The sequence below is a fragment of the Lathyrus oleraceus genome, chromosome 2, assembly GCF_024323335.1.
Source record: "Lathyrus oleraceus cultivar Zhongwan6 chromosome 2, CAAS_Psat_ZW6_1.0, whole genome shotgun sequence".
In the NCBI taxonomy this organism is placed as follows: domain Eukaryota; kingdom Viridiplantae; phylum Streptophyta; class Magnoliopsida; order Fabales; family Fabaceae; genus Lathyrus; species Lathyrus oleraceus.
In genome coordinates this window covers 19,015,041-19,042,637 of record NC_066580.1, presented here as the reverse complement: position 1 = coordinate 19,042,637, position 27,597 = coordinate 19,015,041, and the positions used below count along the sequence as shown (strand labels likewise).

General features: G+C 37.4%; 3 protein-coding genes across 3 annotated transcripts; 1 reads left to right on the top strand and 2 right to left on the bottom strand.

Moving 5' to 3' along the window:
* Nucleotides 1-12,193: 12,193 nt before the first annotated feature.
* Nucleotides 12,194-12,637, bottom strand: LOC127121688 (uncharacterized). The gene has a single exon (XM_051052137.1). The coding sequence runs from the start codon at nucleotides 12,635-12,637 to the stop codon at nucleotides 12,194-12,196; it is 444 nt and encodes a 147-aa protein (XP_050908094.1).
* Nucleotides 12,638-18,523: 5,886 nt separating this feature from the next.
* On the bottom strand, nucleotides 18,524-19,835 carry LOC127121687 (xyloglucan endotransglucosylase protein 1). The gene is made up of 3 exons (XM_051052136.1): nucleotides 19,557-19,835; nucleotides 19,065-19,258; nucleotides 18,524-18,935 (listed from the first exon to the last, which is right to left on the bottom strand). Exons 1-3 carry the CDS (start codon nucleotides 19,833-19,835, stop codon nucleotides 18,524-18,526), a joined length of 885 nt encoding a protein of 294 aa, XP_050908093.1.
* A 4,169-nt stretch (nucleotides 19,836-24,004) lies between these two features.
* LOC127121685 (uncharacterized) lies at nucleotides 24,005-25,546 on the top strand. The gene is made up of 2 exons (XM_051052135.1): nucleotides 24,005-24,211; nucleotides 24,281-25,546. The coding sequence occupies exons 1-2, from the start codon at nucleotides 24,005-24,007 to the stop codon at nucleotides 25,544-25,546; spliced, it is 1,473 nt and encodes a 490-aa protein (XP_050908092.1).
* The last annotated feature ends 2,051 nt before the right edge of the window (nucleotides 25,547-27,597 follow it).

The following is a 27,597-nucleotide window of genomic DNA, read 5'->3' as shown; positions in this document are numbered from 1 at the left end:
AGTAAAATTCGAATAGATTTAAGCATTGCAACTGGTGAAAAGGTTTCATCATAGTCAACACCATGAATTTGTTTATATCCTTTTGCAACCAGTCTTGCCTTATAGGTATGTACCTTACCATCCATGTCAGTCTTCTTTTTGAAGACCCACTTGCATCCTATAGGATTAACTCCTACAGGAGGCTCTACCAAGTTCCAAACTTGGTTCGTGTACATGGAATCTATTTCGGATTTCATGGCCTCTAGCCACTTCTCAGACTCGGGACCAGTTATGGCCTCTTGGTAGGTCACAGGCTCATCTTGATCCATGAGTAATACATCACCTTGATCTGTTATGAGATATCCATATCTTTCAGGTAGGTGACGTATCCTGCTTGACCTACGCTGGTCTTGTTCTACTTGAGCAGGTTGTTCTTCCACAACTACTTGTGTTTCCTGCTCTAATTCCTCCATAGGTGTATCAATGCTTTGCGATTCTTGAATTTCTTCAAGCTCTACTTTCCTCCCATTGGTTCCTTTGGAAATAAAATCCTTTTCTAGGAAAACTCCAGTTCGAGCGACAAACACTTTGCCCTCAGAAGGATTGTAGAAGTAATATCCTCTTGTTTCTTTAGGATACCCCACAAATAAGCATTTGTCAGATTTGGGCTCAAGCTTAGTTGAAATTTGTCGTTTCACATAAACTTCGCAACCCCAAATCTTCATGTAAGACATATGTGGTCTCTTACCACTCCATATCTCATATGGTGTTTTATCAACCTTTTTGGATGGAACACGGTTAAGTGTGTAAGCTGCTGTCAATAGCGCATGTCCCCAAAAGGAGTTTGGAAGATCGGCGTGACTCATCATGGATCGGACCATGTCCAACAGGGTTCGATTTCTTCTCTCAGATACACCATTCCATTGGGGTGTTCCAGGAGGAGTAAGTTGGGATAGTATCCCACACTCTTTTAGATGGTCATCAAACTCTAGGCTTAAATACTCACCACCTCGATCTGATCGAAGAGTTTTAATATTCTTACCTAGTTGGTTTTGTACTTCATTCTTGAATTCCTTGAACTTTTCAAAGGACTCTGATTTGTGTTTCATTAAATACACATAACCATATCTACTGAAATCATCAGTAAATGTGATGAAGTATTGAAAACCTCCTCTGGCTGGTATGTTCAGTGGTCCGCATACATCAGTATGTATGAGGGCCAAAAGATCATTAGCTCTTTCACCTTTTCCTGTGAATGGGGACTTTGTCATCTTTCCAATTAAACAAGATCTGCATGTCTCATATGATTCATAATCAAAAGAGTCCAAGAGTCCATCTTTATGGAGTTTGGAAATGCGTTTCTCATTTATGTGGCCTAACCGATAATGCCAAAGGTAAGTTGGATTTAACTCATTTGGTTTCATCCTTTTAGTATTAATGTTATAAATAGGCATTTCAAGATCAAGGACATATAGTCCATTGTTCATCTGTGCAGTAGCATAGAATATATCATTCAAATAAATTGAGCAACAATTGTTCTTTATTATAAATGAAAAACCAAACTTGTCCAAACAAGAAACGGAAATAATATTCCTGCTAATTGCAGGTACATAATAACAGTTCTCTAACTGAATTATTAAACCACTAGGTAAAGTCAATCCATAAGTTCCTACGGCTAAAGCAGCAACCTTTGCTCCATTGCCAACTCGTAGGTCGACTTCACCTTTTGCCAATTTTCTACTCCTTTTTAGTCCCTGCACATTTGTACAAATGTGAGAACCACATCCAGTATCTAATACCCATGTCACAGAAGTAGATAAATTAATTTCAATAACAAAAATACCTGAAGTTGAAGTCTCTACTCCATTCTTCTTATCTTCCAGGTACTTTGGGCAGTTTCTCTTCCAGTGTCCGGTTTTACCGCAATGGAAGCAGGTGCCTGCTTTTGCTATGCCTCCACTAGGCTTCAAAGCAGCAACGGTGGGTTTGGGTTTGACAACTTCCTTGCCTTTCCCTTTATCACCCTGCTTGATGGGCCTTTTGTTCTGTCTCTTTCCATTTCCGATCATCAGAATGGACTTCCCTTTTGACTTCAGATTCTGCTCAGCCGTTCTTAACATGGCTAGCAGCTCAGGAAGCGATTTGTCCATATCATTCATATTGAAATTTAGGACAAACTGACTGAATTTATCTGGCAACGATTGCAAGATCAAATCAGTCGCAAGTTCCTTTCCGAGGGGAAAACCCAGTCTGTCAAGGTTTTCCACATACCCAATCATCTTGAGTACATGGGGACCTACAGAGGCTCCCTCAGCTAACTTGCCTTGAAAAAGGGCTTTTGAAACTTCAAACCTCTCATGCCTTGCTTGCTCTTGATAGAGCAGCTTCAGGTGTTCGATCATATCGAATGCTGACATGTTCTCATGTTGCTTTTGCAATTCTGAGTTCATGGTAGCTAGCATGAGACAAGCAGTTTCATTGGCATCATCGACATGCTTCTTATAAGCATCTCTTTCTGCCTTAGGTGCAGAACTAGGAGGTTCCTCTTCAGGAACAGGTGTCTCCAAGACATACAGCTTTTTATCATGTTTGAGGACAATCCTCAGGTTTCGGTGCCAATCCAGAAAATTTGTCCCAGACAATTTTTCCTTGTCAAGGATCGATCGCAAAATGTTGTTAGAGGTGTTTGTTGTCATGGTAATCTACATAAGAAATAATGAAAATATAAGTATCATTGGCATATTTAATTAGGCCTTTAATTAAACATGCTCCCACTATTTTACTCAAAACAAATGACCCTCATCATCTGATTCGGAAAATCCCGTTGGAAGATTTTCTAGTGGGTTGAGATCCATATTTCACTTCGTTCTAAGTCCGCGTAGGCGGATTACACAAAACTAGGTTATTTAGGTAGGAACTCCTTCCAATTGTATCTCATACAACTCTCGAAAATTTCAATTGGGTGAATAACCTCTTATTCCAATCCATCATATGGATTATTCCCAACTCTTGCTTCTAAACATATATATAATCTTATTATAATTTGTTTAGTTAAGTTTGACCCATTGTTTTAACAGTTGGATATTACAATTATCCCATTGCACCTTACTAATATATAGATCATGCACCTCGCGTAGGCGAAACCTACATTATCCATTACTAGTCTTGATGAGTGTTAAAACTTGGAAAGCATAAACTTAATATTTAATTTGAGGGAATTGCAATTTTTTCTGATCTCACCGGCTTGTTTATCATATAAACCGTCTCTCACATGCATCAACATACATTCACATGCATCAACATACATACAAACAAAATGAAACAGTTATGGCCCCTAGCGCAATTGTTCTCCCAAGCCAATGAGAGAACCTAAGCTAACCTACAACGATCTAAGCTTCTTCAAGCAAGATCTTCAAGGTTGTCCTCCTTTGGCACTGACTTCTTTGCTTTCTTCATATCATTACATTACATGAAAGAAACTCGTTTTACATACGAGGGAGTGAGATGAGAAAAGAAGTTACATTTTGGATATTAAGAGAGAGGCACGACACGCAGGTCGTATTTTAAAACCCAAAATCAAACAAAGGAAAACTAAGGCCATAACCGATCACCACAAGGCAATAATAAACACTTTATTATTATTATAATTAATTCCTTTAATTAATTAAAATCAAATTAAATTTCGACGACCGATCACACTACGCAGAGTTAGCCGGGGGTCCGCTGCCCGGTCAGCTAAATTGTCTCTAAAATATGGCATGTCAACTAAATTGTCTCTAAAATATGAAATGGATTTTAAACTTTCCATCGAGGCACGTCAGCAAAATCGATCCCAAAATGTTGTAAGAGATCAACCTAACTTAGTTAACTTTGCGATGAATGTTGATTTGTCTTATTTGTTTATTTTTTGTTTGCTTACTTGTTTTCTTTTATGTTTTCTCTTTTTAAATATATGCTCATTATCATACTTGCCTTTGGATCCTGAGATGGTATCATTGAAGGAGAATAGCCATCCAAGGCGCAGCGGAATTTAAAATTTTCTCCATTAGTGATCCTTACGAATGAGCATGATCAGTGATAGAATCGTTACCTCTTGTGGCGATTCAAACCTTTGGTGCAGATCTCTGATAATGATCGGATCCTTTGAAGCAAATCCACGGGGCGATCACGAACGTTGAATGATGACAACGTCTCTACTCAGTCCACACGAACGGATTCCTTCAATCGCAGTGCTAGCTGTTATGAATGAAGGCTTTGAGTGAGAGAAAGAGGGAAACAAAATTCCAAGTCTCTACTTGAATTTCTGTCTGAGTGGAATGGAGTGACAATGCTTCTACCCAAGGGGTTCTATTTATAGAACCACTTGTGTGGGCTTCAAGCCAAAAAGCCCACTTAAGTGCATTTTGGCCCATATCTCATAATATGCCAAAATCACTTAAGTATTTGGTACCTTACCATATTTCGTCTCCCACTTAAGTGCACCGTACCTTACGGTGTTCCTTAATTATTCTATCTCTTATCAATCCGTCCTTTGTGTGTGACCCTATAGGTTTTCGCGACGTTGGCAATTATATTAAATCACGCATTTAACATAATAAACAGTGAGCGGTATCTAGCAACACATCATTGCTACCCAAGTCACGAAAATGTCATGTGATATGACAAAACCTCCTGTGATAATAATTATGTGTATAATTACCCCTTTGCCCTTATGTCTATATTGAACACAAGGTATAGACCATGTCACCCTTGTCCAGTTCAATATTGGGCCCATAGACATTTATCCTGTTAAGCAGGATTGGCAAATTCCATCTAGGACACTCATGTCCCTCAGCATGCTTCGTGGAGTATCCATCAACTGTCTTTATGGTTATCCAGTTACGGACAACGTTGGATCAGCAATAAAGCATTCGACTCTACATCTAGGATCCATAGTGGTTTCAGGTCGAAGAGTGGTATACACTATTATCACCATGAGAATAACTTATGACACTTTGCATAACTTTCTATATAGTATTCTCATAGCGGGTCAATCCAGTATGAATATTACTCTTAATATTCATACCTATGTTTAAGACTTGATAACTCTTTATCCATGATCCATGAGACGTGATCATCAGTCTACAAACATAATAGTCTCCATGCTTTAATGTTATCCCATTTCATAATAAAGCTTGACTACGGACACTTTAAGAATAGTGTCCTTATGTTTAATGTGATCTCATGATTAAGTCATACTTGATACATTAAATGGACTATCTATTCCAGGGACTTTATTAAACAAACATAATAAAGAAAAATGCCTTTTATTATTAATAAATAATTCGATACAAGTACCAAAAGTATTGGCCTCTAGGGCTTACACCAACAATCATGAGTAAGGCTCTACATCCAAGATTTGGAAAAAGAAGAGGGAACACATAATTTAGAATTGGAATTTATGTAGTGTTATTCTCTAAGGACCACTCTTTGTGTGCCTAGCATGAAGACTTCCCCTAGAGAAGATCTTTTCATAGATCTTATTGTAAGACATCTAGCTTGTCGCATGACGTTGATTTATGAAGGGTCCATGACTCTCGAAACCATTCTTAGAACCAGTTTCTGTTTTGGTGGTTGTGTAGTGTTAGTCTCCAAAGACCACTCCTTGTGTGTCTAACATGAAGACCCCGCCCAAAATAGACCTTTCGTCACTCTCGTCATAAAACGACTAGCCTGTTTCAGGATGTTGATACGATTATAGTCCATGACTCTAGGAACCTTATCCAAAACCTCATTGTCAATCCTATGAGTGGTTTATGGGTAGAAAGCCTATAACTATCCATTATAGAGAAACCTACCTGTTAGATTGTTCTGACAATACTCATGTTATCCCGGATCCTAACTATATATGCATTGCATTTTATTTGCATAGCAAAATACAATAAAACATTCATGCATTCACATTTCATTAGCATGCATTTCATAGCATTTTCCAAAATAAAAAAACTCATCCCACCTTTTGTCCATAAACAACAGGTTGACTTCCTGGTGCTCATATCGAACCCTTGAGAGCTACTAAAGGACAATGAAGTGCTTGGAACAAAATCAAGTTGAGCCGAGAAAGGATATGAACGTCATGAAAGGCAAGATGGATCAAATGTCGAAAGTTATAAATCTATGGCAAGAGAGGAAGATCTTGGACAAGGCGCCGTAATCAGGAATGTTATTTCTGTCGTTCCTTCCACTCTACATCCTACATTTATTAACCCGTTGTATGGTGTTCCTCCCGAATTTTGTTCCCAACCGGTTCTTCCAGCACCCCTAAATTAGTGGTCATCACCCATTCCTCCCCAAAGGCACGAGAATCTAAATCGGAGAGGCCGTAAGTCATCTAAGTCATGCGCTATTCTTGACCCTATTCCTATACCATGTTTGCAGCTTCTACCCTATTTGATCCAACATTCGCTAGTGGTATCTAAATTCCTAGTGTCAGATCATACCCCTTATCCACCTGGGTATAATCCCAACGAGCAATGTGAATACCATATGTGGTTAATAGGGCACCCTATTGAAGTCTGTTGGTCATTCAAGGGTAAAGTTCAAGAATTAATCAACAACAAACGCCTAGTCTTTGAAGAAGACAACCCAAATGTTGAGTGTGGGTATCACATCGAAACAATGGGGTATGCTATAGAAGAGTGAAAGAGCATTCAGATCAAGTTGCATAAGCTAGTCAAGATGAAAGACCCAAGCCTTGATGGTTTAAACCAAAGGCCTCGCAAAGAGAAAAGCCAAAAAACCTCTTGGATCATTCAAGATCCTGTACCACAAAGAGAAGGTCAGGCCTATGGTAGATGAAATGAAATTATTTCTTGACGAGGATGTTGAAACAGCAGTCTGGAAGGCCATCACCCATACAAATGAAGACAAATAAGAGCTGAGAGATAAGTTCAAGAAGGTTGCATCTTGCGAGGAGGCCAAAAGAAAAGACTTTGGAGACCATTCCACTAATATTGATTAAGATGAAAACATCAACTTTTGGGTCCCAAGGAGGTCAACTGAACAGTGAATCAAGTATCCCAAAGCTAGTGGGTAATGCAGGAAGGAGCGTCCCCAAAGCCGTCAATCATTAAACTGTTTATCATTTGCATTTGCAATTTTTCCCAATTAAATGTTACTTGTTGTTAGAGATTGTTTGTTTATTAATAGTATTGATGAATGAAATGAGCATGCATATTTTGAATGAATCCTTTCGTATTCACTAATTTTTCTTCTATATCAAAAAAAAATATATTCATACTTCTCCGTTTCACTTTCCTTATCAAACTGTTGTTTTAGAAAAGATTGGAGGGAGCTTCTTCAGCAGCTTAGAGATAAGGATGCAATGATAGAATTTATGGAGCATCAAGTTATCGATGAGCCTGATGATGTGGTTACTTCTCTTCTTCCTCAGTCATCCAGGTTTTGGAAGAGGAAGTATGATCGGCTCGCCAAGGAGAAGGCCGACATGGAAGCAGCTTATGAGAGAGAGCTGAAGAGGCTTCGTGCAGCTTATCTTCCGATCTCGAGAGCTTTGGACGATTGTTTCTAGGGCTCCATAGGATGTTTATTCTCCTTTCCTCTTGTATTGTATTTGGTTACCAAGACTGTACTACTTCATTGGTGTAAAAATTTTCCAAATATTATTACTATTTATATGTCTTAAAAGATTAATATTTTCAAATATTTGCAAATAGATCTTTATTAAGTTCCTCAAATAAAAACAAACCATATGCACAAACATTGCATGCATCATATGCATAAGCAGGTTTTGTTATGAGCTTCTTGATCAGTGGTCTAACTCTTTGCTCTTCATTTATTTTGAAGACAAGCTGACGCACCAGTATAACACAAGAGCTAATCATCCAAGGATAATGGAGCATCTAGAACAAGAGAACCGGGAACTGAAGGAAGAGATTGCTAGGCTGACTGCCATGATGGAGTCAGTGCTAGCTGCCCAGAGCCAAGCTTCGCCCACTCCTGCAACTCCTCCCTAGAGGACTGTCATTTCTGAGGTTGCTACCTCGAATGTTCCTGCTGCAATAACCCATTTTGCGCCATCTTTGCCAGCCGTGTTCCCTTCGGGTCTATGGTAGATGAAATGAAATTATTTCTTGACGAGGATGTTGAAACAACAGTCTGGAAGGCCATCACCCATACAAATGAAGATAAATAAGAGCTAAGAGATAAGTCCAATAAGGTTGCATCTTGTGAGGAGGCCAAAAGAAAAGCCTTTAGAGACCATTCCACTAATATTGATTAAGATGAAAACATCAACTTTTGGGTCCCAATGAGGTCAACTGAACAGTGAATCAAGTATCCCAAAGCTAGTGGGTAATGCAGGAAGGAGCGTCCCCAAAGCCGTCGATCATTAAATTGTTTATCATTTGCATTTGCAATTTTTCCTAGTTAAATGTTACTTATTGTTAGACATTGTTTGTTTATTAATAGTATTGATTAATGAAATGAGCATGCATATTTTGAACGAATCCTTTCGTATTAACTAATTTTTCTTCTATATGAAAAAAATAATATATATTCATACTTCTCCGCTTCACTTTCCTTATCAAACTACTGTTTTAGGAAAGATTGGAGGGAGGATGACGAGAACAAAATACCCATAATTGCTAACAATATATGCTTTCAGATAAAATCCTACTGATGATGTACAAGCATTATTTCAAAACCCCAACACTAGAGAGATACGGAGTTAGTCCCTAGTTAACCACTTCGAGCCTAGAAGTAGGTGTTTGTTACAGATCGAAAAACCCTTACGCTTAACCCATGACAGGGTAGTGTTCAGTTAATCTGACTCCGAATTCGAATTGCAAGAGAATACATGTCGTCTGAGATCAATCACATGATATTATTCGCACATGTGCTGAAGTGTCGAAAGACTTATGAAAAATTCAAAATTTATGTCAATTGTTCTTTAATGACTGATAACATAGCAGTCATAAGCCTTTCCAAACCAAAAAAGAGAAAGCCCGCTAAGTCAAACATCCAAATAGGCAACTTAGGCAAAAATTAGGGAAATCCCGGAGGACTAACAGCTTCGAAAAAGCAGTCTAGGAAAAAATTAGGGATACCAAAAAAAGAATCAAAAGAGGTCGTTAAATCCTCAGCAAGGAAAAAAACAATAATCGTTGATAACCATATCAAGAATCGAAGGGTCATCGACAACCATGACAAAAACAAAACAAGGTGACTACCATTTCAAGAAAATCTTGAATCGTCATCTTCAATCTTACCCCCTCGAACTCTCTTGGAAGAAGAATGCGTGTGTTGAATTAACTGAATGTAGAACTAGAGATCATCATGAATAATGGGTGGGTTAAAATGAACTTTGAGCCTTATATCCTTTGTTTCAATAGCCGTGAACCAAGCCACGTTAAAACTCTCGAAAGACCTAATTGAAGCAGGGTTTATTTTGAAATCATGCTACAACAAGGTTGCATAAGATAACTCCTAGATATTTTCTAATCTTCTATTTTGATGTCATATTCTCGTTATAACTTTCACACACTAGCTAAATCAGCATTACGTTTGGACCAATGGTCCACTCGTCACACACTACCACATCATTCCAATAAATATTTTTTTAAACCTACATAAGCATTGCATTATAATTATAGTTTCTGAATGAACAATTTTAACTGCAACCCAGGACTTGACATCAAGGAAATTCTAGTAAAGAAGCATTCAAAGAGGAACTTGAACATTTATTGGTGCTGACTCGAATTGAGACCACCTCATAACCCTATAGATCATGGGAATGGAATCCAATGACTATGTTGACCTAAGAATTGACCAGTCTGAAAAAAATCTCTGAGCATCAATTGATTAGGGGAAAGCCCCTCAAAGGCTCAGTCAGGGGCAAGTCATCTCAAGAGTCATCCAAACCTCCAAAGATTAGTTAATTGGACATGAACCATTTTAAGAACCGGTTAGTCAGGGGCAGAACACTACAAGATTCAGATACTGGGGAAAATTAGTTCAAGCCATAGTATGGCATATATGTTCCCAAGTTCCCATTCAAGGAAAATTCCTTCAAAGACCCTACAGATTGGGGCAGATAAGTTGCAAAGGGGAAGGTTCTCCCCATACTTTCAAAATGATCAAGCAGGCGGTACCAGACACTAGCAACTATTAAGCTCAAAGTAAGTATCCAGAGATCACAGTAGCACAACATCATATCTTGACAAAAAGCCTTAAGGCCTAACAAATGCACAATCGTCATGCATGGATCATGTCGTTACGCTCAGGAAAATCATTTAAAAGTCGTCATGGCATGTAAGCCATATAAGTTGAGGTTCTCTCAGGAACAAACACATAGCTTATTAGCAACAAATCAAAACTCTGAGAACCAAGTGTATCCACACTATCCTCCGATCATCGCATCATCAAAGACCGAGTGTCGGAAAGTAAAATCCTTTTACCAACCAAAATTCCAATCCATATTGGAAACTACCAAAAAAACCAAAGTCCACGTTGCTGGCATCCACATAAACTCAAATTCAATTGACATTGGTACCCAAAAATGATCTCACCTTCAAAGAGGAAGACCAATCCAAAATAATCACATGTTTGCATTCCTACATGCATTTCATATACATCCATAATTTTCATGCGGAAACAGGAAGTTTCATAAAAGACTCTCTTGCCGAGACAAGAAGTTTTCATCAAATATGCATCATTGTATGCATAACATTCCCACTAAAACGGGAAACTTCATAGAAATGAACAAAATTATTTGTATTCCTACATGCACCTAAAAATACCCAATAGTTGCATCCTTGCACGCATCTCCATGCATCATTTCATGCATGGTGTTTCCACCTAAAGTGGAACGACATACAAAATTAAACATAACATAAATCAGGATCTAGGGTCAATCACAAGTATCTAGGACAGTCCTCACTCAAGTTGATAGTGTTTCTCTGAGAAGAGTTATTGCCTCGGGTGTGCTCATTGAATTATTTCCCAGTAAGTCATTCTTCAACTTCGTGTTGATAATGATATTCCCCATGCTATCTTTCCTCCCCAAGCAAAATATGTCTCTTAGAAAATTTTCCCTTGTAGAACTTTTCCAGTAAACCTTCTCCTAAGGGGGTCTTTTATGGATTTTCTTCAACAGGTTTTATATAATGCTTCAACTTTGTACAAGAGAAATACAAGCATAAACATAATTTTTCAACTATGTTATACCTAGTTTCTGCATCATTTAAGACCCTACTGAGGTAGTAGATGGCTCTTTCGACGCCATTATCATCCTCTTGAGCCAATATTCTCCCTAAAGTCTTGTCAGATGTTAATAACAGGCACAATATTAGCTAGCCATTCGACATACCTGGTTGTACGAATGAAGTTACAACGAAGAAGCCTTTCAACCTCCTCTTTGATCTTCGAGAGTATTGCAGGTGCAAATCTCCTTGGGTTCTGCTTGATAGGCTTCTTTCCAGGCTTGATTGGCAACTTTAATTCGACCAGATCTCTACTCAAACCAGGCATCTCGTCATAGTCCCACGTGAAATAGTCTTTGAACTCCTTCAACAACTGGACTACTTCGACTCTAAGTTGAGGGCTGATATTGACGCTAATGTAAGTTGGCCTTTTTATCAATCCTCCTCCTAAGTCTATTTCCTCAAGTGGATCTTGAGCCAACATTTTAACATTTGTTGCTAGCGGATCCTTCTCAACACCCAAAGGCTCATCATCATAGATAACTTCGAGCCTCTGGCCTTGATCTTCATTTTGAACCTTATCAGATGGCATTGGATCAAAGTCTTTTCCAGGATCTATTTGATGAGATCTTTACTGGCTTCGACAACCATGCTTTTTACTTTAGCCTCCAAGGCTGATTGCTGCTTGTTTTCAGCTATGTAAGCCGAAATACTTTTTAGCACTTCGAACTCAGTCATCAACACTGAATTCTCTTCCCCAACCTATGGGTTTAACTCCTGATGCTCCTAGGTATCCAAATTCGTATTCTCCCACCATTTCTCTGTCTCAGCAAAAGCCATTGTAAGGGTGCAACGATAGGGAACAATATGCATTGTCGTTTGGAGTGAATGCAAAATCGGTTGAATCATATGAAGCAATATTGGCCAAATGTTTGTCGAACTGGCGTCTGTCGGTATGGTTGATAGGGGTCTTGAAGTAACCTTGGTCTGCTTCTATATTCTCCACAATACCATCAAGATGCCATATGATGATCCGATGATGGTACAACCCCGACCCCATGTATCCATTCTCTTCCAAGTAACAAATTGTAGTTGACCTTTGTCTCCACAATCATAAAAATTATGGATTTGCTCACCGTTCCTACAGTTAACTCGACCTGGATTACACCTAGGGTGGAACCCACCTTTCCTTTATAATTGGAAAGCACCATATCGTGGGGTTTGGCATCTGTGTCGTACTTGCCAATTTTTCTCAGCATATGGTGCAGTATCAGATTCACCGTTGCTCCGCAGTCCATTAGAATTTTATTAATTGGGATATCTTCGACCTTCTTAGTAATAGAGAGAGGCTTAAGATGACTCTTCATAGCCTCGTCGGGCCGCTCGAAGAAGGCATTTTGCTCCTCCACGCAACCATTGTTCATCACATAGTAGCATACTGACTTATGAGAAACCATTTCTCTTTCTGTAGTGCTATTGGTGTCTTCGACCTCTGTGATTTAGTCGAACTCCCTGGGCATCACAGATACCACGTTGACTAAGATATCCAAAGAAGCCTCTGATCCAGAGTCAAAATCATCTGTCAATATTTCGTCCTCTACAGCCATTCGATCATATTTTTCTCTATCCGCCTCTACTGGAGCAGTAAACTTTCTTTTGTCAAAGCTTAAGTCCTCCTTTTTCCTTGCAGGCACATTGGTGTTGGATTCAGCTTTTTCCTTTTCGCCAACCTCCCTTTGTGCTTTCCTCCTTCTCTGTTCCCTTCTCTATTGAGACCTTGTCATGGGGTTTTTCCTTTGTAGTTTTCAGAGATATGAGAGGTTTTTTTGTCAGCCTGAAACTCCCTGCGATATACCAACGACGAACCTCTATCGACCTCGAAGTTCTGTCGTTTTCCTTGGTCGCGTCTCCCGCCATCGACTGGCTTCACCCACTTTCCATTTGACGCCTCTGTGTTGGGTTTGAAAGAGATGGGTATGGCAGCAGGACCTTTTCGTTTGGTTTCACCCAGGTTCACCATAGGCCTTCTTGGATCATAGTACCTCCTTGGGTCGAAAGCCCTTATGGGATGAACAACCGGTTGATCTTGAACGACTCTCTGATCCCCTTGGTGTTTTACCCTCCTTACTCCCTCGAGGTTTTGGGCCGCTTTCTTGTCGAACACGGTGTTGCATCGGGGGCACATCATAACCTCTAATTGCTTCTTCTGGCACCTCCGGAGGAAATCAGATAGCGCTTAGTCTTCTTTGGGGAAGGCTATTTTATTATATTTTTCATGTTGACATTCATTGTCAACTTCCATGGAGGTCTCCTGTGATATTTCGACCATATTAACCTCTATGTTGACATCTTTAGTGATGTCCAACTTCTGGAATTGCAATTGAAGGCCCTCAGTGGCCTTATCTATCTGCACGAAACCATCAGCAGTTTCCTTAATAACTATCATCAGGTTGGAATCTTCAGTGAATCCAGTGTCGAAAACATCAACGCTTTTGTTGGTGGTATCTCCGACAGCTTCCTGAATGAAGTCATTAAAGAATTCTTGATTAAGACGTTCAAAAACCCTAACCATGACAGGTTCGTTGATGAAGTCCTCAGTGACTTCGTTCATGTCAAAATCGTCAGTGACTTCAACCATGTTTACTTCCTCTGGCTCTGTATAGTGGGCATCAGCCACTTGCAGAGGATTGAAGTCGATCTTCATCTGGCTCCTAGGTTTGTCTCTAAACTTGAGTCTTCCTTTTTGGATGACATTCTTAACAAGATCCCTGAAAAGAAAACATTGAGATGTTTTATGACCCAGAAAACTATGGTACTTGCAAAACCCTCTTTTCTTTCTTTGTTCTAAGGGAGGTATTTTAGTACTCGGAGGTACTATCATTTGACCATCCTTAACTAACAAATCGAAGATTTCGTCACATTTGTAACGTCGAAAGTGTAAGTTTTCTTAGGAAATTTATCATTCTTTTCTAGTTCAACAGGGTTCTTTCCATTCGACGGGGCCAAGACCTTGCACGCGTAAGGTGGCCCTTTCTTCAACTCAGCAAGGTTGATTTTATTTTAGTCGAAGTCTGAAGGCCCATTGTAGGATCCTTCGTCATTATTGCTTAAATCGACATAGGCTACTCTTTTATTCTTATTTACTCTAGCATTTTCTTCCTTCAAGCGTTCTAACTGTCGAACCATATCAGTCAGTTGGGCCATATCCCTCAAATACTGGGTATCTAATTTCTTCCTAATAGAATAACACAGGCCCCCAGCGGCCATTTCGACCAGTTCATGCTCTGGTACTTGCGTAAAACACCTAGCATTGAGTAATTGAAACCTATTCAGATAGTCATCAATTGGCTCGGTGAACTTTTGTTTAATACTAGCCAATTCCTTCAGACTTAACTTTGTTTGTCCCATGTAAAACTATTCATGGAACATTCTCTCTAACTGATTCCAAGTATGAATCGAACTTTGTGGCAAGGTGGTGAACCACATGAAGGCATTCTTTGTGAGAGAACTTGGGATTTTTTTTATCCTAAGGCTTTCGTTGTTCGAAATGTCTCCTGCCTCTATTAAATATCTAGCCACATGTTTGACAATGGATTCAGTAGTATCCCCAGAAAACTTAGTGAATTTGGGGATTTTTGTTCTAGGCGGTGTTTCTGCCTATAGGATATATTCCGACAAAGGTGATGTATAATTTGGCCTTCGAAGGCCAAATTTTATCCCATTTCAAACCATAATCCTTTCGACCATGGTTGCTAGATTATTATTTGTTGCCATATCATCATATCGAATCTGCTGTATGACATTATCAGCGTTTTGGTTTCTATTTACCATTACTATCCTTGGCTCCCTTTCCCTGGGGATTTGTGGTTCGATCCTAGGGGGTTCGACTCTTACTCCCTGATTCACCATCTCTGGTTGCGGTTGGTTTTGTGGGATTTGGTTGATAGTAGGGTCTTCTTTGAAGGTTTCCCCCTAGTTTTCCCTTACCTAATCCCTCAAAGGGTGTCGATGAGGTTGGGGTACACCCAGGAACTCAGACATTTGCACCATCTGCGCTATCATCTGTTGATTTGACTAAGTCAGATTTTGAATCAAAGGATTCAATACGGTGGTCAATATTTGGGTAAGCATTTAGACCATCTCATGGTTGCTTTTGTCCATCTGTTGTCTCCACACTACTGCGGAATTATTGGTAAGGCTAGGTATTTGTGTCTGGTGTCTCAAACCTGAAGATTGGTTGTTTTGATCCATGTTAACCTCAGACCCTGACCCTTGTACTGGGGAGTTTATGTTAACTACTAGTTCTGAAAAGGTCGAAGCAATGTTATGTAAACTTGCCAGCATTGAAGTTGGCATTCCATACGACTGTTCTCGACCACCAAATGGTATAGAGAAACCAGGGGGTATCGAAGGTCGGTTTAGAACATTTCCAATCGGTGGGGGTATGAGGAGGCTCCCTAGGCCCAATGTAAGTTAAAATCGATTCAGTATGGGGAATCGAATGCGTAGGCATCGAACTTTCTATAGATGGAACCGTTTCACACACGTGCATTGTGGCCGTATTCACCCCTATCGAAGAAGAAGGGGGTGGTATATTACTAGTTGATGGATTTTGAGAATTTTCGTTATTTGGCGCATTTAAATTCACCTTTCTCGTAGTGGATTTTCCCCTTGGTCTATGTTCGTTGGTTGTGGCTACTTTACCACTCCTTAATAACATACAACGAATTCTTTCGAAAAGGAGAAAATGAATGAATAACCAGAATAAGGAAAAACAATTTCAATTTTCTAAAAAAGTTAGCATTGTCCCACTGGGCGTGCCAATTTGTTTATCGTGAAAATTGGTAAACAACCGCTGATCTCCAAATTACTAAATTTGGTCACTTACAGGATTAATCAGATTGATCCTAGAACATGTGTTAATTGTTTAAAGTGAATTCTAGTAAATATGAATACTTCGACAATATTGTAATGATGGTGATTAGTGAAACTCCATAGACAATAAAAGACTAACACAAATTAAAGAGAGAGATTGTAAAAGAAATGTAGATAACTAGCAACAAAGATGAATATTTGAAACAAAGAAGTATTTCTGGAAAAAATAAAGATAAATTGTATTACTTTAAAGTAACTGACAATGGTATAAAACGAACATACATTTCTTAATTTACGTTTCCTCTTCACACGGGTACTTGGTAAATTTTACAGACTTTGTACACACTTTGACATACACTGATCCTAACACTAAGACCTTCTATTTATACTAATCGAAATAACCGTTTCCAACAGCCTCTTAATCACGTCGAGACAAATGGCGATTTGCATGGATGCAACTATCCACTATGCTCCACGTGTACCTTCAGCAGCAGTTTCAGATAAGAACAAAGTTTCTTCCTTTATTTGAATTTTGAATCTCTAATCCAAACCGTCTTCAAACACTAAAAGATATTTATAAGTTCTAACTGCACACTGACCCTTCTCATCCAGGGACTTTCGACTAGAGCTCTCTAATATCTAATTTCAGTCGAAAACATCTTCACATGGAATTTCCATTTTGTATCTCTAAAATGGACGTCAAAATTAGGAGCTAAAAAAATACATATTTTTGATTTATAATAATTACCAATTTGGTTTTGATTCACAAATGTATTGTTATCTTGTTTCTAATCAGTTATGATTCACAAAAAATACATGTTATAATAATGAAATTTTTGTAAAATAAAAAAAAATTATATATTTAAAAAAAACAAAATATTTCACCACGATTAGTTCGCTATGTAGATTAAAAATATAAAAAATATCGTTGCTAGAAATGGAACTGATGACCTTACCAGTTTTCACTACAGTTTGATATTCCAATCGTAATAAAATGTAGCGCGATGTACAATTTATTACCACACTCAATGCCTATGGTGATAAATAAATCACTTACTATCACACCATTCATTATCAAAGATCATCACCGGTGATTACATCTCTATTCCAACCATTGTGAAAAATATTTTTTTAGCATTGTTTAAAAGATTATAATAATTAATTTGACATCCAAGTGTAATTATAGTGTATAGAGTTAGGAGAAATTTTAAATTCTTTATTTTTAGATGTTAAATATTTAAAAAAATAAATAATTTAAACAAAATATTTTACAAATTCTATCATTTTCAATTTTTCATCGAAATAATAAAGTTTTTTTAAAAAAAAACTTCAAAAAAGTAATACTTCCTTAAAATTTTATCCATCCAACACTGTAATAATTTTGAAGTGACAATATATTATTATATGAATTTAATATATAAACATTGGCAATAATATTTTTTTACACCTTATGCCAATTCATATTTTAAAAATGTTTAATTTTGTCATAATCATTTTTAAATTCACATGTGAAAAATTGCAATTAGTTAAATATGCAATTATTTACTAACAATATATCAAAATTAAATTATATTTTTTAAATAAATAACTTTAGTTAATTTAATTGTTTAAATAAATAATAAAACTCTTATTATATATGTACGTGTAAAAAAAAATCCTAACAATACTCTTTGGTCTTGTATACAATAAAATAAATCAATGAACTTAAATATAACCAAATTTATTTCTAGCATGATTATGGTGAAGTTGGAGTACTACAAACCTTGTGCTAATGGCTAAGAAAGTTATCACTTTGAATCAAATAATCATCTATATTAAAAACCTTCATGATGATATACAATTTGTTGCTAGCATTCCTATTAATAATGAATAGGGAGGAAACACTTATTATGAATGTTGATGGGAGTTTTTTTTTTTCCTTTCTTGCATTTCAAGCTAATGTACTAAAACAATTAGTAGAATTAAAAAAAATCTAAATAATAGTAGGTTAATATGAGTTTGATCACATTTTAAAATTAATGCCACTTTTTTTTAATAAATTTATTCTTATATTAGTTGATAATTAATTTTTCACATTCTTAAAATTTATAAAATAAAAAGTAAAGGTAAAGTTAAAAAAGTTTTTTTTACTAATAACTTAAATACAATTATTTTTTTTTAAAAAAAAATGTACTTTTTGTATTTTGTTAACACCTAAGACAGTAACATATATTTAAAGAGAAAATTGTAGTAGGCACAAATTTATTTTTATAATATTCAACACCCAATCATGCCATACAACTTTTATTCTATTTAATTTTTTAATAAATACATAAATTTTGAATTAATTTGATTGGTACCATTTTCTTATGGTACTTAATAATTCACCAATGAATAAATATATATTTTTACTATCTAATAAAACAATAAAAAAATTTATTTAATATATATTTAGCTACAAGAATCACCAAGATTACATGCAATCATCTCTATTCAAAATCTTCATCTTGAAGACCTTTACGAATATTTGTCTTACGACATTCATAAGGAAGACCATGAGCATAGCGTCTAAAATCACGACAATAATCATAAACATTCCATTTTGCATGAATCTCTTTAAGCTTAATCTTTATTTCACCATTTAGACCTTTATTTTTTCCACTATTGAAACCATAGCAATTATTAGATGAACTTGGAATGCATGCATTTGCATTGTAGTTTCTAAAACTTGCTACGAATGGAGCCTTTGACCAATCAATCTTAACTTGTCCCCATCTTGTTGCCCATGAATCTCCATTCCATAATGTTGTGTATAATTTCATTGGTTGCCTCGTTGGAAACGCGACACCAATGTTTTGTTTATTATGCATCACTCTTATTGGAATGTTATCCACCAATATTCTGTAAACACGTGCCAAACACAAAAATAAATAAATTGAACGTAATCACATGTGTCTGTCAGTATCAGATATTAGGATGTGTCAAACACAAAACACATCCTTGATTAAAGAGGTGTCGGTGAAAACTTACATTATGCGTTGAGGATTCCAATCAATAGAATAAGTGTGAAAGTCTTGTGTGGGATCAAACCAAAGATAGTATTGCATCTCATGACCTCCATTGCCATGAGCATATAAATTGGTTGAGAGAATATATGGATCACCCGATAAATTTCCCAAAAATTCTATATCAATCTCATCATGGTGTGGTCCTTGAGAACTTAGCTGCACATATATAAATATGAAATTAAATAGTTACACAATAAATAAAATCTCCTTATATTAAAATGTGCTAGTGGACGCAAGAATAATATAGTCTTAGATTGCGGTCTTCAATCACAGTTGTGATCGCAATATAAAGATTTAGGTTATCTGTATTTACAAAAACACACATTCACACGGTCAACATATTGGTGATCATATGATTAAGATATACTATTCTAAATTTCAAACGCATACTAAAACTATTATGAACGTGAATAAACCATTGCATATATGAGAATATTGTAAATAAAATGCATACATAATATGCAGTGACAGTGCCTGCAGAGTTTCCTGGCACAAGTTTAATTTGCATGTCAAACCTTCCAAACAAATAGTCATTCTTTGATCCAATGCCAGAGCCAGAATATTTATCCATTTCAAGTGTCATACTATTGCCACCATTTTGTATGATAGCCCTTTTATCTCCAAAAATAATGTTAAAATCAGTGTTAAAATTACCCCCAAATGCAATTGTGCTAAAGTTTAAGCATACGCAAAGAAAGAGAAAAAAAGGAATATTAACATATGAAAAAGCCATAATTAATTAATGTTTGGAATAATAAATTTTGAAATAGGATATTTATATTGAAGTTTGCATTAACTGATATTGTTATAATTAGGGTAAAATACAGGGAATTCAGATCAATTTAGTTGTTTAATATGGTTATAACATGTTACAATTATAATTGAAAATTACAGCTCAACCTTTTTGTTTTATGAAACAACTCAGTCTTATTGGAGAACTAAAATTTTTAATGGCAAAATTCTTTTTTTTTGGCTTTGTATAATTGTGTCATTTAAAGTTGGACACACCTTACAAACCTAATATATATATATATATATATATATATATATATATATATATATATATATATATATATATATACCTGTTTACCAGTGATTTCTGATAAACAACCGCTAGTCTTCCAAATTTATATATTTTTGGTAACTCACAGGATCGACTAGATTGATCCTATGACATGTGTCTTAAGAATTATTATTACGGTGATTTGACTCATGGTTAAGTTTGTTTCTAATTTGTGAATGACGAAAAGTGTTTAGACAACAATTCTAAGCGAAACTTATGACTTTATGAACAAAATAAATGACGATAACTTGGTATTAAAAGGTTTCTGGAAGATAACGAAAAGACTTAGGAAAGGTAAAGATAAATGACTCGAAGTAAATGCTTTATGTTTTAAGAAAGTACTGGAAATGAAGATTCTGGCGAAATGTAAATGCATAAATAAAAGTGATGATAAACTACTGAAAAGTAAGGTCAATTCGACAGATAAAAAAGACAGTAAAATACTTTAATTTAAACAATTGGTATGAAAAATATAACATGAACGAAACTTATGGTGTTCTTCATACATACATTTTCAGCGTAAAACTCTTTTCTCTCGCTCCGGTACTTCGAGTGTATTTTGTGAATTTCTATATATCTGTTTGAACACCCCTTGAATCTAAAACTAAGACCCCTATTTATAGTAATTTGACCCTAACGGCCTTTACATATATGACTGCCACGTTCGTTGTTCCCAAGCGTTGCATATCTTAGAGGTTTCCACGTGTTGATCTGACGAAACCGCTTTGTTTAAATTTCAAATACTTCCGCTTGGAGCTTCGACTCTGTGAACACCTATGTCGAAGAGAGCTTTATGAAAACCCAAAAAATCTTCTAAGTTCCAGGCTTCGACAGCAAAGAATTGCTCACCCACAAAGAGAATTTAAACAGCTTCGCCACAGTCATCTTTTGCTTATTCTCAAAACTCTTTAATATTTCCAAAAACCTTCAGCTATTTGTCGAAATCCCCAGCTAACAAATTGCCCCCAAGAAATGTCTATTTCGAATTACTGTAGAAATAGACATTTTTTGTATTTACCAGATTTCGACCATAGACCTTTCATAGTCCTAAAAAGTCCATGTTTGTCAGTTAATCATGATTAACTTTTTCAAAACGTCTCATCCGAACGTGTGCGCAATTATATGCCATCATGAGTTTCAACTTCCAAGAAAATGAATAGTATTCCCTGTCCTCTTTTCTCAGAAAAGCTTCCACGTGGCCCACTATCCTAGTAAAGCGTAACCAGTCAGCCTCACAGGTTCAACATTATAAAAGCACATTTGTCATTTTTTTCTCTCTCTTTTCACGAAAATCTCCATTTTTTCCTCTAAGTTCATCTTCTTCAACCTTTCTGAAAAACGCTTCTTCTTCCCTAAACCCTAATCCTTCAAAATCTCCAAAGTCCATTACAATGTCTTCTGATAAACAATAAAAGCAATCAAAGAACATCAAAGGTGCTGGACCTTCAAAGAGTTCTACTTCCCAGAACATTCCAACTAGCACAACCATCACTGTTGGGGATCGAGAATACATCACTACTCCAAAACTTTTGAAAGAACAGAAAGCAATTTTTGCTTCTCAGGTAATGGTTCATTCCCTTCTTTCTGGAAATGCTTTAGGGTTTCTAGGCCCATTAGTATCTGACGAACATTTAGAGAAGTGCGCTCAATTTTTTCCTTGTCACCATACTACTAAACCCATAGCCAACAAAACCATTTCTTCTAAAGACAATGAGGATCTAAACCAGAGAGAAGCTTTTCAACTGGACTTTATCACTGATAGTTTCAGACCTTTTCGGTCTTGTCCAACTCTAGACAAATCCTATCTCGCTTGGTTAACAAAAGATGAGAAGAAGAAAGCCTCACTTTGGAAAGAATTGGGTATTTTTGACCTAATCCAGATGTCGAAGCTGGGATTTAGTTACTGTCGGCCTTTATTACTATTCAGCCTATATTTCTGGGATAGTACCTATAAAACCTTTCATCTTCCTTGTGGAATGATGACTCCCACACTTTTCGACGTAGCTGCCATTGCTGGACTTCCTCCGACAGGAGAGACCTTCGACTCCTACCAAGACTGTGAAAACTTGATTTACTTCAATGTTAAGAATGCTTCATTTAGTACTTACATTAATCTATATCACGCTGATGAGGAAGAAGTTTCTAATATAGAACATATAGCATTCTTAGGTCTATGGTTGTCTAAATTCTTCTTTTGCTGCAAATCTCTACAAGTTGCTAAGAGATTTTTAATGCTCGCTAACCAATTGCATGCTGGTCGAAGAGTGTGTTTGAGTGAACTCTTATTGGCTAGTTTGTACGAAAGTCTAGGATCAGCTAGTGCTAAGCTAAAGGAATACGAAGCTGGCACCAATCTATTACTATCTGGGCCTTATTGGCTTCTTCAATTGTGGCTTAATGCCACTTTCGAATCTTTTTTGCCAACACGAGGAAACATCGAAGAAGATGCCCCGGAGATAATGAATCGAAGCATTGAGGGCACCAGACTCCTTCGACTGACTCCAGCTGATGATGTCGATAACTTACAAACTTCCCTCACCAAATACACCTTGATGTTCTCGAAGCGTCATCATTTCCTTCCTTCGATGGCTCCTTTCGCCAGTCGAACCCATGGTCCTTCCTGGTTCACTGCCTCGCTCGAAGACGCTGTGAAAAATGCCAACACAGAGATCGAAGACATATGGCGTGCCTTTCTCCTTCCAAGGCTACTTATTTCTAGGATTCTGCCAGTAAAGAGTCATGTGTGTCTGTTGGCTTATTAGCCTAATTTTGTCTCTCGACAATTTGGGTTGTGTCAACTTATCCCTTTCTCTTTATTCAAACGAAAGCGCGAGATCTGCTGTGCAGGGACTGAATGGAGCGCTCGAGACATTGTCGTCCACAAAGAATTCCATGCCAATTTTGCCTAATTCCAATTAATAGCCTTCCAACCGTCGTTCTATTCCACCAATGGTTTCGCCACTTGGTGGACAGATTTCTATTCCAAGAATATGTTTTCGACTGCTGAAATCAAAGAACGTCTAACGAAGGCTTTTTCATCTTTGCAGGAAAATGTCCCCAAGGGTAAGCTTACTCATTCTGCAGAAATCCAAGCATTCCAAAAGTACTTTGAAACTGTCTATAACCCAACGAACATCGTTGACACTGTTTGTTATGCAGCCCCAATTTTAAAAGAAAAATTTGAAAAGCAGATTGCCAAAAGAAAATCTCTCAAAACTATAAAACCCGAATTGAAATATGACTTGGCCTTTGAGTGCGAACCACCCAAATTTCCAAAGTTACCCAGTGCAGATTTTGCTTTGTCATTTTTCCCCCTTACCCTTATTGGTTCACATGTGGGAACATTTTTAACATACTAAAAAATGACCAACAAAAGCCTGCAAAAAGAGTAGTTGCTACCAAACATACCTTTGACAGTTTCAAAGGCTTCCTTCACTTCAATTTATCTGCAGTGAGAATTACTTCTCTGACATGTGAAGGTGTGGAATGTTTGGATTTCTTGGTTTTACAACTCCTTTTCGTTTTTTACCAGTCTTTTAAACATTTGCATGTTTTGACTAACTCACATCCTTCTTTAGCTGTCGAAAGGAAGGTGGTGAAGAAAGAAAAACCTGTGGCGAAGGCTAGTTCGACTACTGCTTCCAGGCCAACTACCTCTTTCAGCCAAGGAGTGCCTTCTGGCGCCGCTCCAGAAAAAACGAAGAAGAGTTCAAATAACTTCTGTCTCTTTCGAATTTCTTTCTAATTATTTATAATTTTCTTTCTTCAGGGTAGTGGCAAGCCTCCCTTGACACCCAAGAAAAGAAAAACCTCTCCTGCCAATATCCTTCTTGTCGAAGATGATGAAGAGGATACTCCTCCTACTCCACTTAAGAAAAAAACAGAAGAAAAATAAGGCAACAGTTGCCCCTTTCCAACCAAATCAACAACAAGGTGTCGAAACCAACACTCTCCCCCCTCTTCCAAAGAAAGCTCCATCCCAGCCTTCTGGTGCTGCAGCGCTGGAGCATATTGGGAGCAATGTCTCTGATCCAGAGGTTCAACAGGTATACTTCGACCTTAAGTGTTTTATCGTTCGACAAATTCATATTTTCAATCTAACATTTTATTTTCAGGACAAAGCCACCACTCCCCTCATTTCTACTGCCAATCAAAGCGATCCTTCGAGCGGCATGAATCCATCTCCTCCTTCGACAGTCAGCGGTGCTATCCAAAACAAAGGATCTTCGACTGGAGCTCACAATCTTGAAGAAGACAACGCTCAGAATGAAGAAGAAACCTCTTCTCCTGGTGAAGATGGTAAAAGAGATTCGAAGCACGTTGACGAAAAGGACTCAACAGGGAAAGAAAACTCTGAGAATACTCCTAGTGATTCTCCCACCAGAGTTGCGTTCCCTTCAAATGATGCTGATGAGGACGATCAGGATTCAGATGAAATTGAGGGGTATTTTCGAGAAGATGAAGACATAAATATGGGAGAAGCTGATACTGAGGGAAATCAAACTGGAACTAGTAATGCCAGCATCGATACGGTCTCAAATCCCACTAAAGTTCGACCATCCATCACCCAAACTTCGCCCACACCACTTACTGAGGAGGAGAAAAGATCCTTAAAACAAAATGACCCCCTTAAGTATGTGAGGTTAATGATGGCTCAAAGAGAGTCTTCTTTAGAGCAAAGTGTTTCTGGAGCTTCGACCCAATCTGGTGCTAGTGCAAACGAAGCATCACATGAAGAACTCCTTCAGCAGGTGAAGAAGGCAGTTTTTGACGTAAATCTCTTTGATGAGCTAAGGAATAATGTGGGGGCGAGCTTTAGCATAAAGAAGCTGATAAGCAAGATTAAAATCACTGCTTGCCCCACTGATGTAGGTGAAGCCCTTATTGATATTCAAAACCTCATTGACCAAGTTTGTGCTGAATATCATAGGGAAGTGGATGCCAAAGCTAAACTGATGTCGACTGAAAAAGCTCAAGCCATTGAGTTTGACAATGCCCTTCGAACTTCACAAGCTTCTGAAGAGTTAGCCGCTTCCAGAAAATCAGCCCAAGCAGAGTTCGATACTTACACTACTTCGATACGCCTCTGGGAATCTCATATTGCAGAATTGCAGCAAAAGATTTCTGATGCTAAGGCGAAGCAGGCTGCTATCCGAGGCTTGGATAGTACTGAAGCTGATGATCTGGCGAAGCAAAGCGTGGACCACGTCGAAAAAGCTACGGCTATGAACGAAGATATTGCACGCCTCAGAGGAGTTCAAACGGCTGTTCAGTATAAGATTGGCTTGGCGAAGAAGAAATATGATCGGATGAGGGCCACTATTCCTTTTTTATTTACTCCTGTATTTTCTTTATTCGACTCTTGTTTATTTGTAACTTGATTAAGACGAAAACCATTTTGGCACTTATTTTGAGTTTAAATATCTTCACCATTTTGGCCATGATAGTTCTTTACTTATTATGCTGTTATGATTCTAACTTCGTGCATGAATGGTTTATACTTCTTTAAGTATTTTCCATTTACTTTTAGGATTCTTCGATCCTCTACTAATTCTTCTATTTCGTATGCATTGTTTGAAAAGGCTTTTAGAATTCGGAAAGGTCCTTCCCAATGTGGAGACCATTTTCCTAATGCCTTATTCTTTCGATCCATAGGCAATATGACTTTCCATACTAAATCATTCATAGTAAAGGTTTTACCTTTGACCCTCTTATTGTATGCCCTTGCTACCCTCTCCTTCTGTCTTCTTAATACTTCTAACGCATGTAACCTTTCTTCGTCCAAATCCACCAGCTCATTTATCATCATTTCCCAATATAAGTCAGATGGAATTTCTCCTTGTCTTTGGATTCTTACTGATTGCAAGTAGACTTCGACAGGTAGTACTGCATCGTGTCCAAATGTAAGCTGGAAAGGTGTAGTGTTAGTGGCTTCTTTAGAGGAGGTTCCACAAGCCCAGAGTGCTTGGTCTAAAGTTTTGTGCCAATTTTTTGGCTTTTTTCCTACATGCTTTTTGATTAGCCCAATTATTACTTTGTTGGCTGCTTCAACTTGCCCATTGGCTTGAGCATAATAGGGTGTGGATGTTAACAATTTGAACCCCATTTCCTTTGCAAATTCTTGCATCTTTCGACCAGTAAAAAATGATCCTTGATCTGTTGTTATACTTTATGGGATTCCAAATCTGTATAAAATTTACCTTTGAATGAATTCGATAACAGTTTCTTGATCCACATTTACTAAAGGTTCTGCTTCGACCCATTTAGTGAAATAGTCAATTCCTACAAGTATGTATCTTTGACCTTTGGATGAATTGGGTCTAATTTCCCCAATTAGATCTAATGCCCAACCTCTGAAGGGCCAAGGCTTAATAATTGTATGAAGTTCACTTGCAGGAGCATGTTGAATTCCTGCATGTATTTGACATTCTTGGCAACCCTTAGCAAACTCTATACAATCTTTTAACATGGTGGGCCAATACATTCCATATCTGAAAAGCAACCATTTCATCTTGTGGCCTGCCTGATGTGCTCCACAAGCTCCACTATGTATACTAGATAATGCCAAGTAAGCTTCACTTTCTCCTAAGCATTTCAACAGGATCCCTTCAGGGGTTTTCTTGAATAATTCATTCCCTATCAATACATAAGATAAAGCCTTGTACTTGGTTTTTCTTTCTGTGTCTGTCGAAGGGTCCTTGAGATGATTAATAATTGGATTCCTCCAATCTGTATCTATCAAGGTATCAATGGCCAAAACTTCAAACTCTTCTTTGTTAGCATATCCTAACTGGGTGCTTTCCAAATCTGTCGGAGATAATCTGGCAGCCATTGCCTTTCCTCTTACTTCGACAAGTTCTTCTAGCTTTTCTTCTGAAATTCTATACGCTGAGGCTATTTGTGCTAAGTCATTAGCCTCTTAGTTTTTTATTCTAGGGACATGTTTTATGTCGACGTATTCGAATTTTTTGAGTAACCTATTTGCAATGATGAAGTACATAATCAAATTTTCTTTTATACATTTGTACTCCTTCGTCAGTTGCTTGATTACTAATTCTGAATCTCCTTTAATTTCGACCCTAGTTGCCCCCAATTCCATCAAAGCCTCAAGTCCTGCAATAAGAGCTTCATACTCTGCTTCGTTGTTGGAACAAAGGGGACCTTCAATTCTATATTTGAGTTTTGTTGGAATTCTGTCAGGAGAAATTAAGATTATCCCAATCCCACTTCCATTCTTATGAGTGGAACCGTCGAAGAATAATTTCCAAGGTTTCAACTCAACTTAAAATTGAGGATTTTCGACTAGTGCATGGTCTACAATAAAATCTGATACTATTTGTCCCTTCATTGCCTTTAAAGGCATAAAGGTTAGAGAGTATTCAGTGAGCGCTAAAGCCCATTTGCCAATTCGACTGTGCATTATTGGCTTAGA

Coding starts and splice junctions, on each gene's coding strand:
- LOC127121688 (XM_051052137.1), bottom strand. CDS start 12,637: ATGGTTTCTCATAAGTCAGTATGCTACTATGTGATGAACAATGGTTGC.
- LOC127121685 (XM_051052135.1), top strand. CDS start 24,005: ATGATGAAGAGGATACTCCTCCTACTCCACTTAAGAAAAAAACAGAAG. Junction 24,212..24,280: donor CTGATCCAGAGGTTCAACAG/GTATACTTCGAC, acceptor TTTTATTTTCAG/GACAAAGCCACCACTCCCCT.
- LOC127121687 (XM_051052136.1), bottom strand. CDS start 19,835: ATGGCTTTTTCATATGTTAATATTCCTTTTTTTCTCTTTCTTTGCGTA. Junction 19,259..19,556: donor GCACTGTCACTGCATATTAT/GTATGCATTTTA, acceptor ATATATGTGCAG/CTAAGTTCTCAAGGACCACA. Junction 18,936..19,064: donor TGGAATCCTCAACGCATAAT/GTAAGTTTTCAC, acceptor ACGTGTTTACAG/AATATTGGTGGATAACATTC.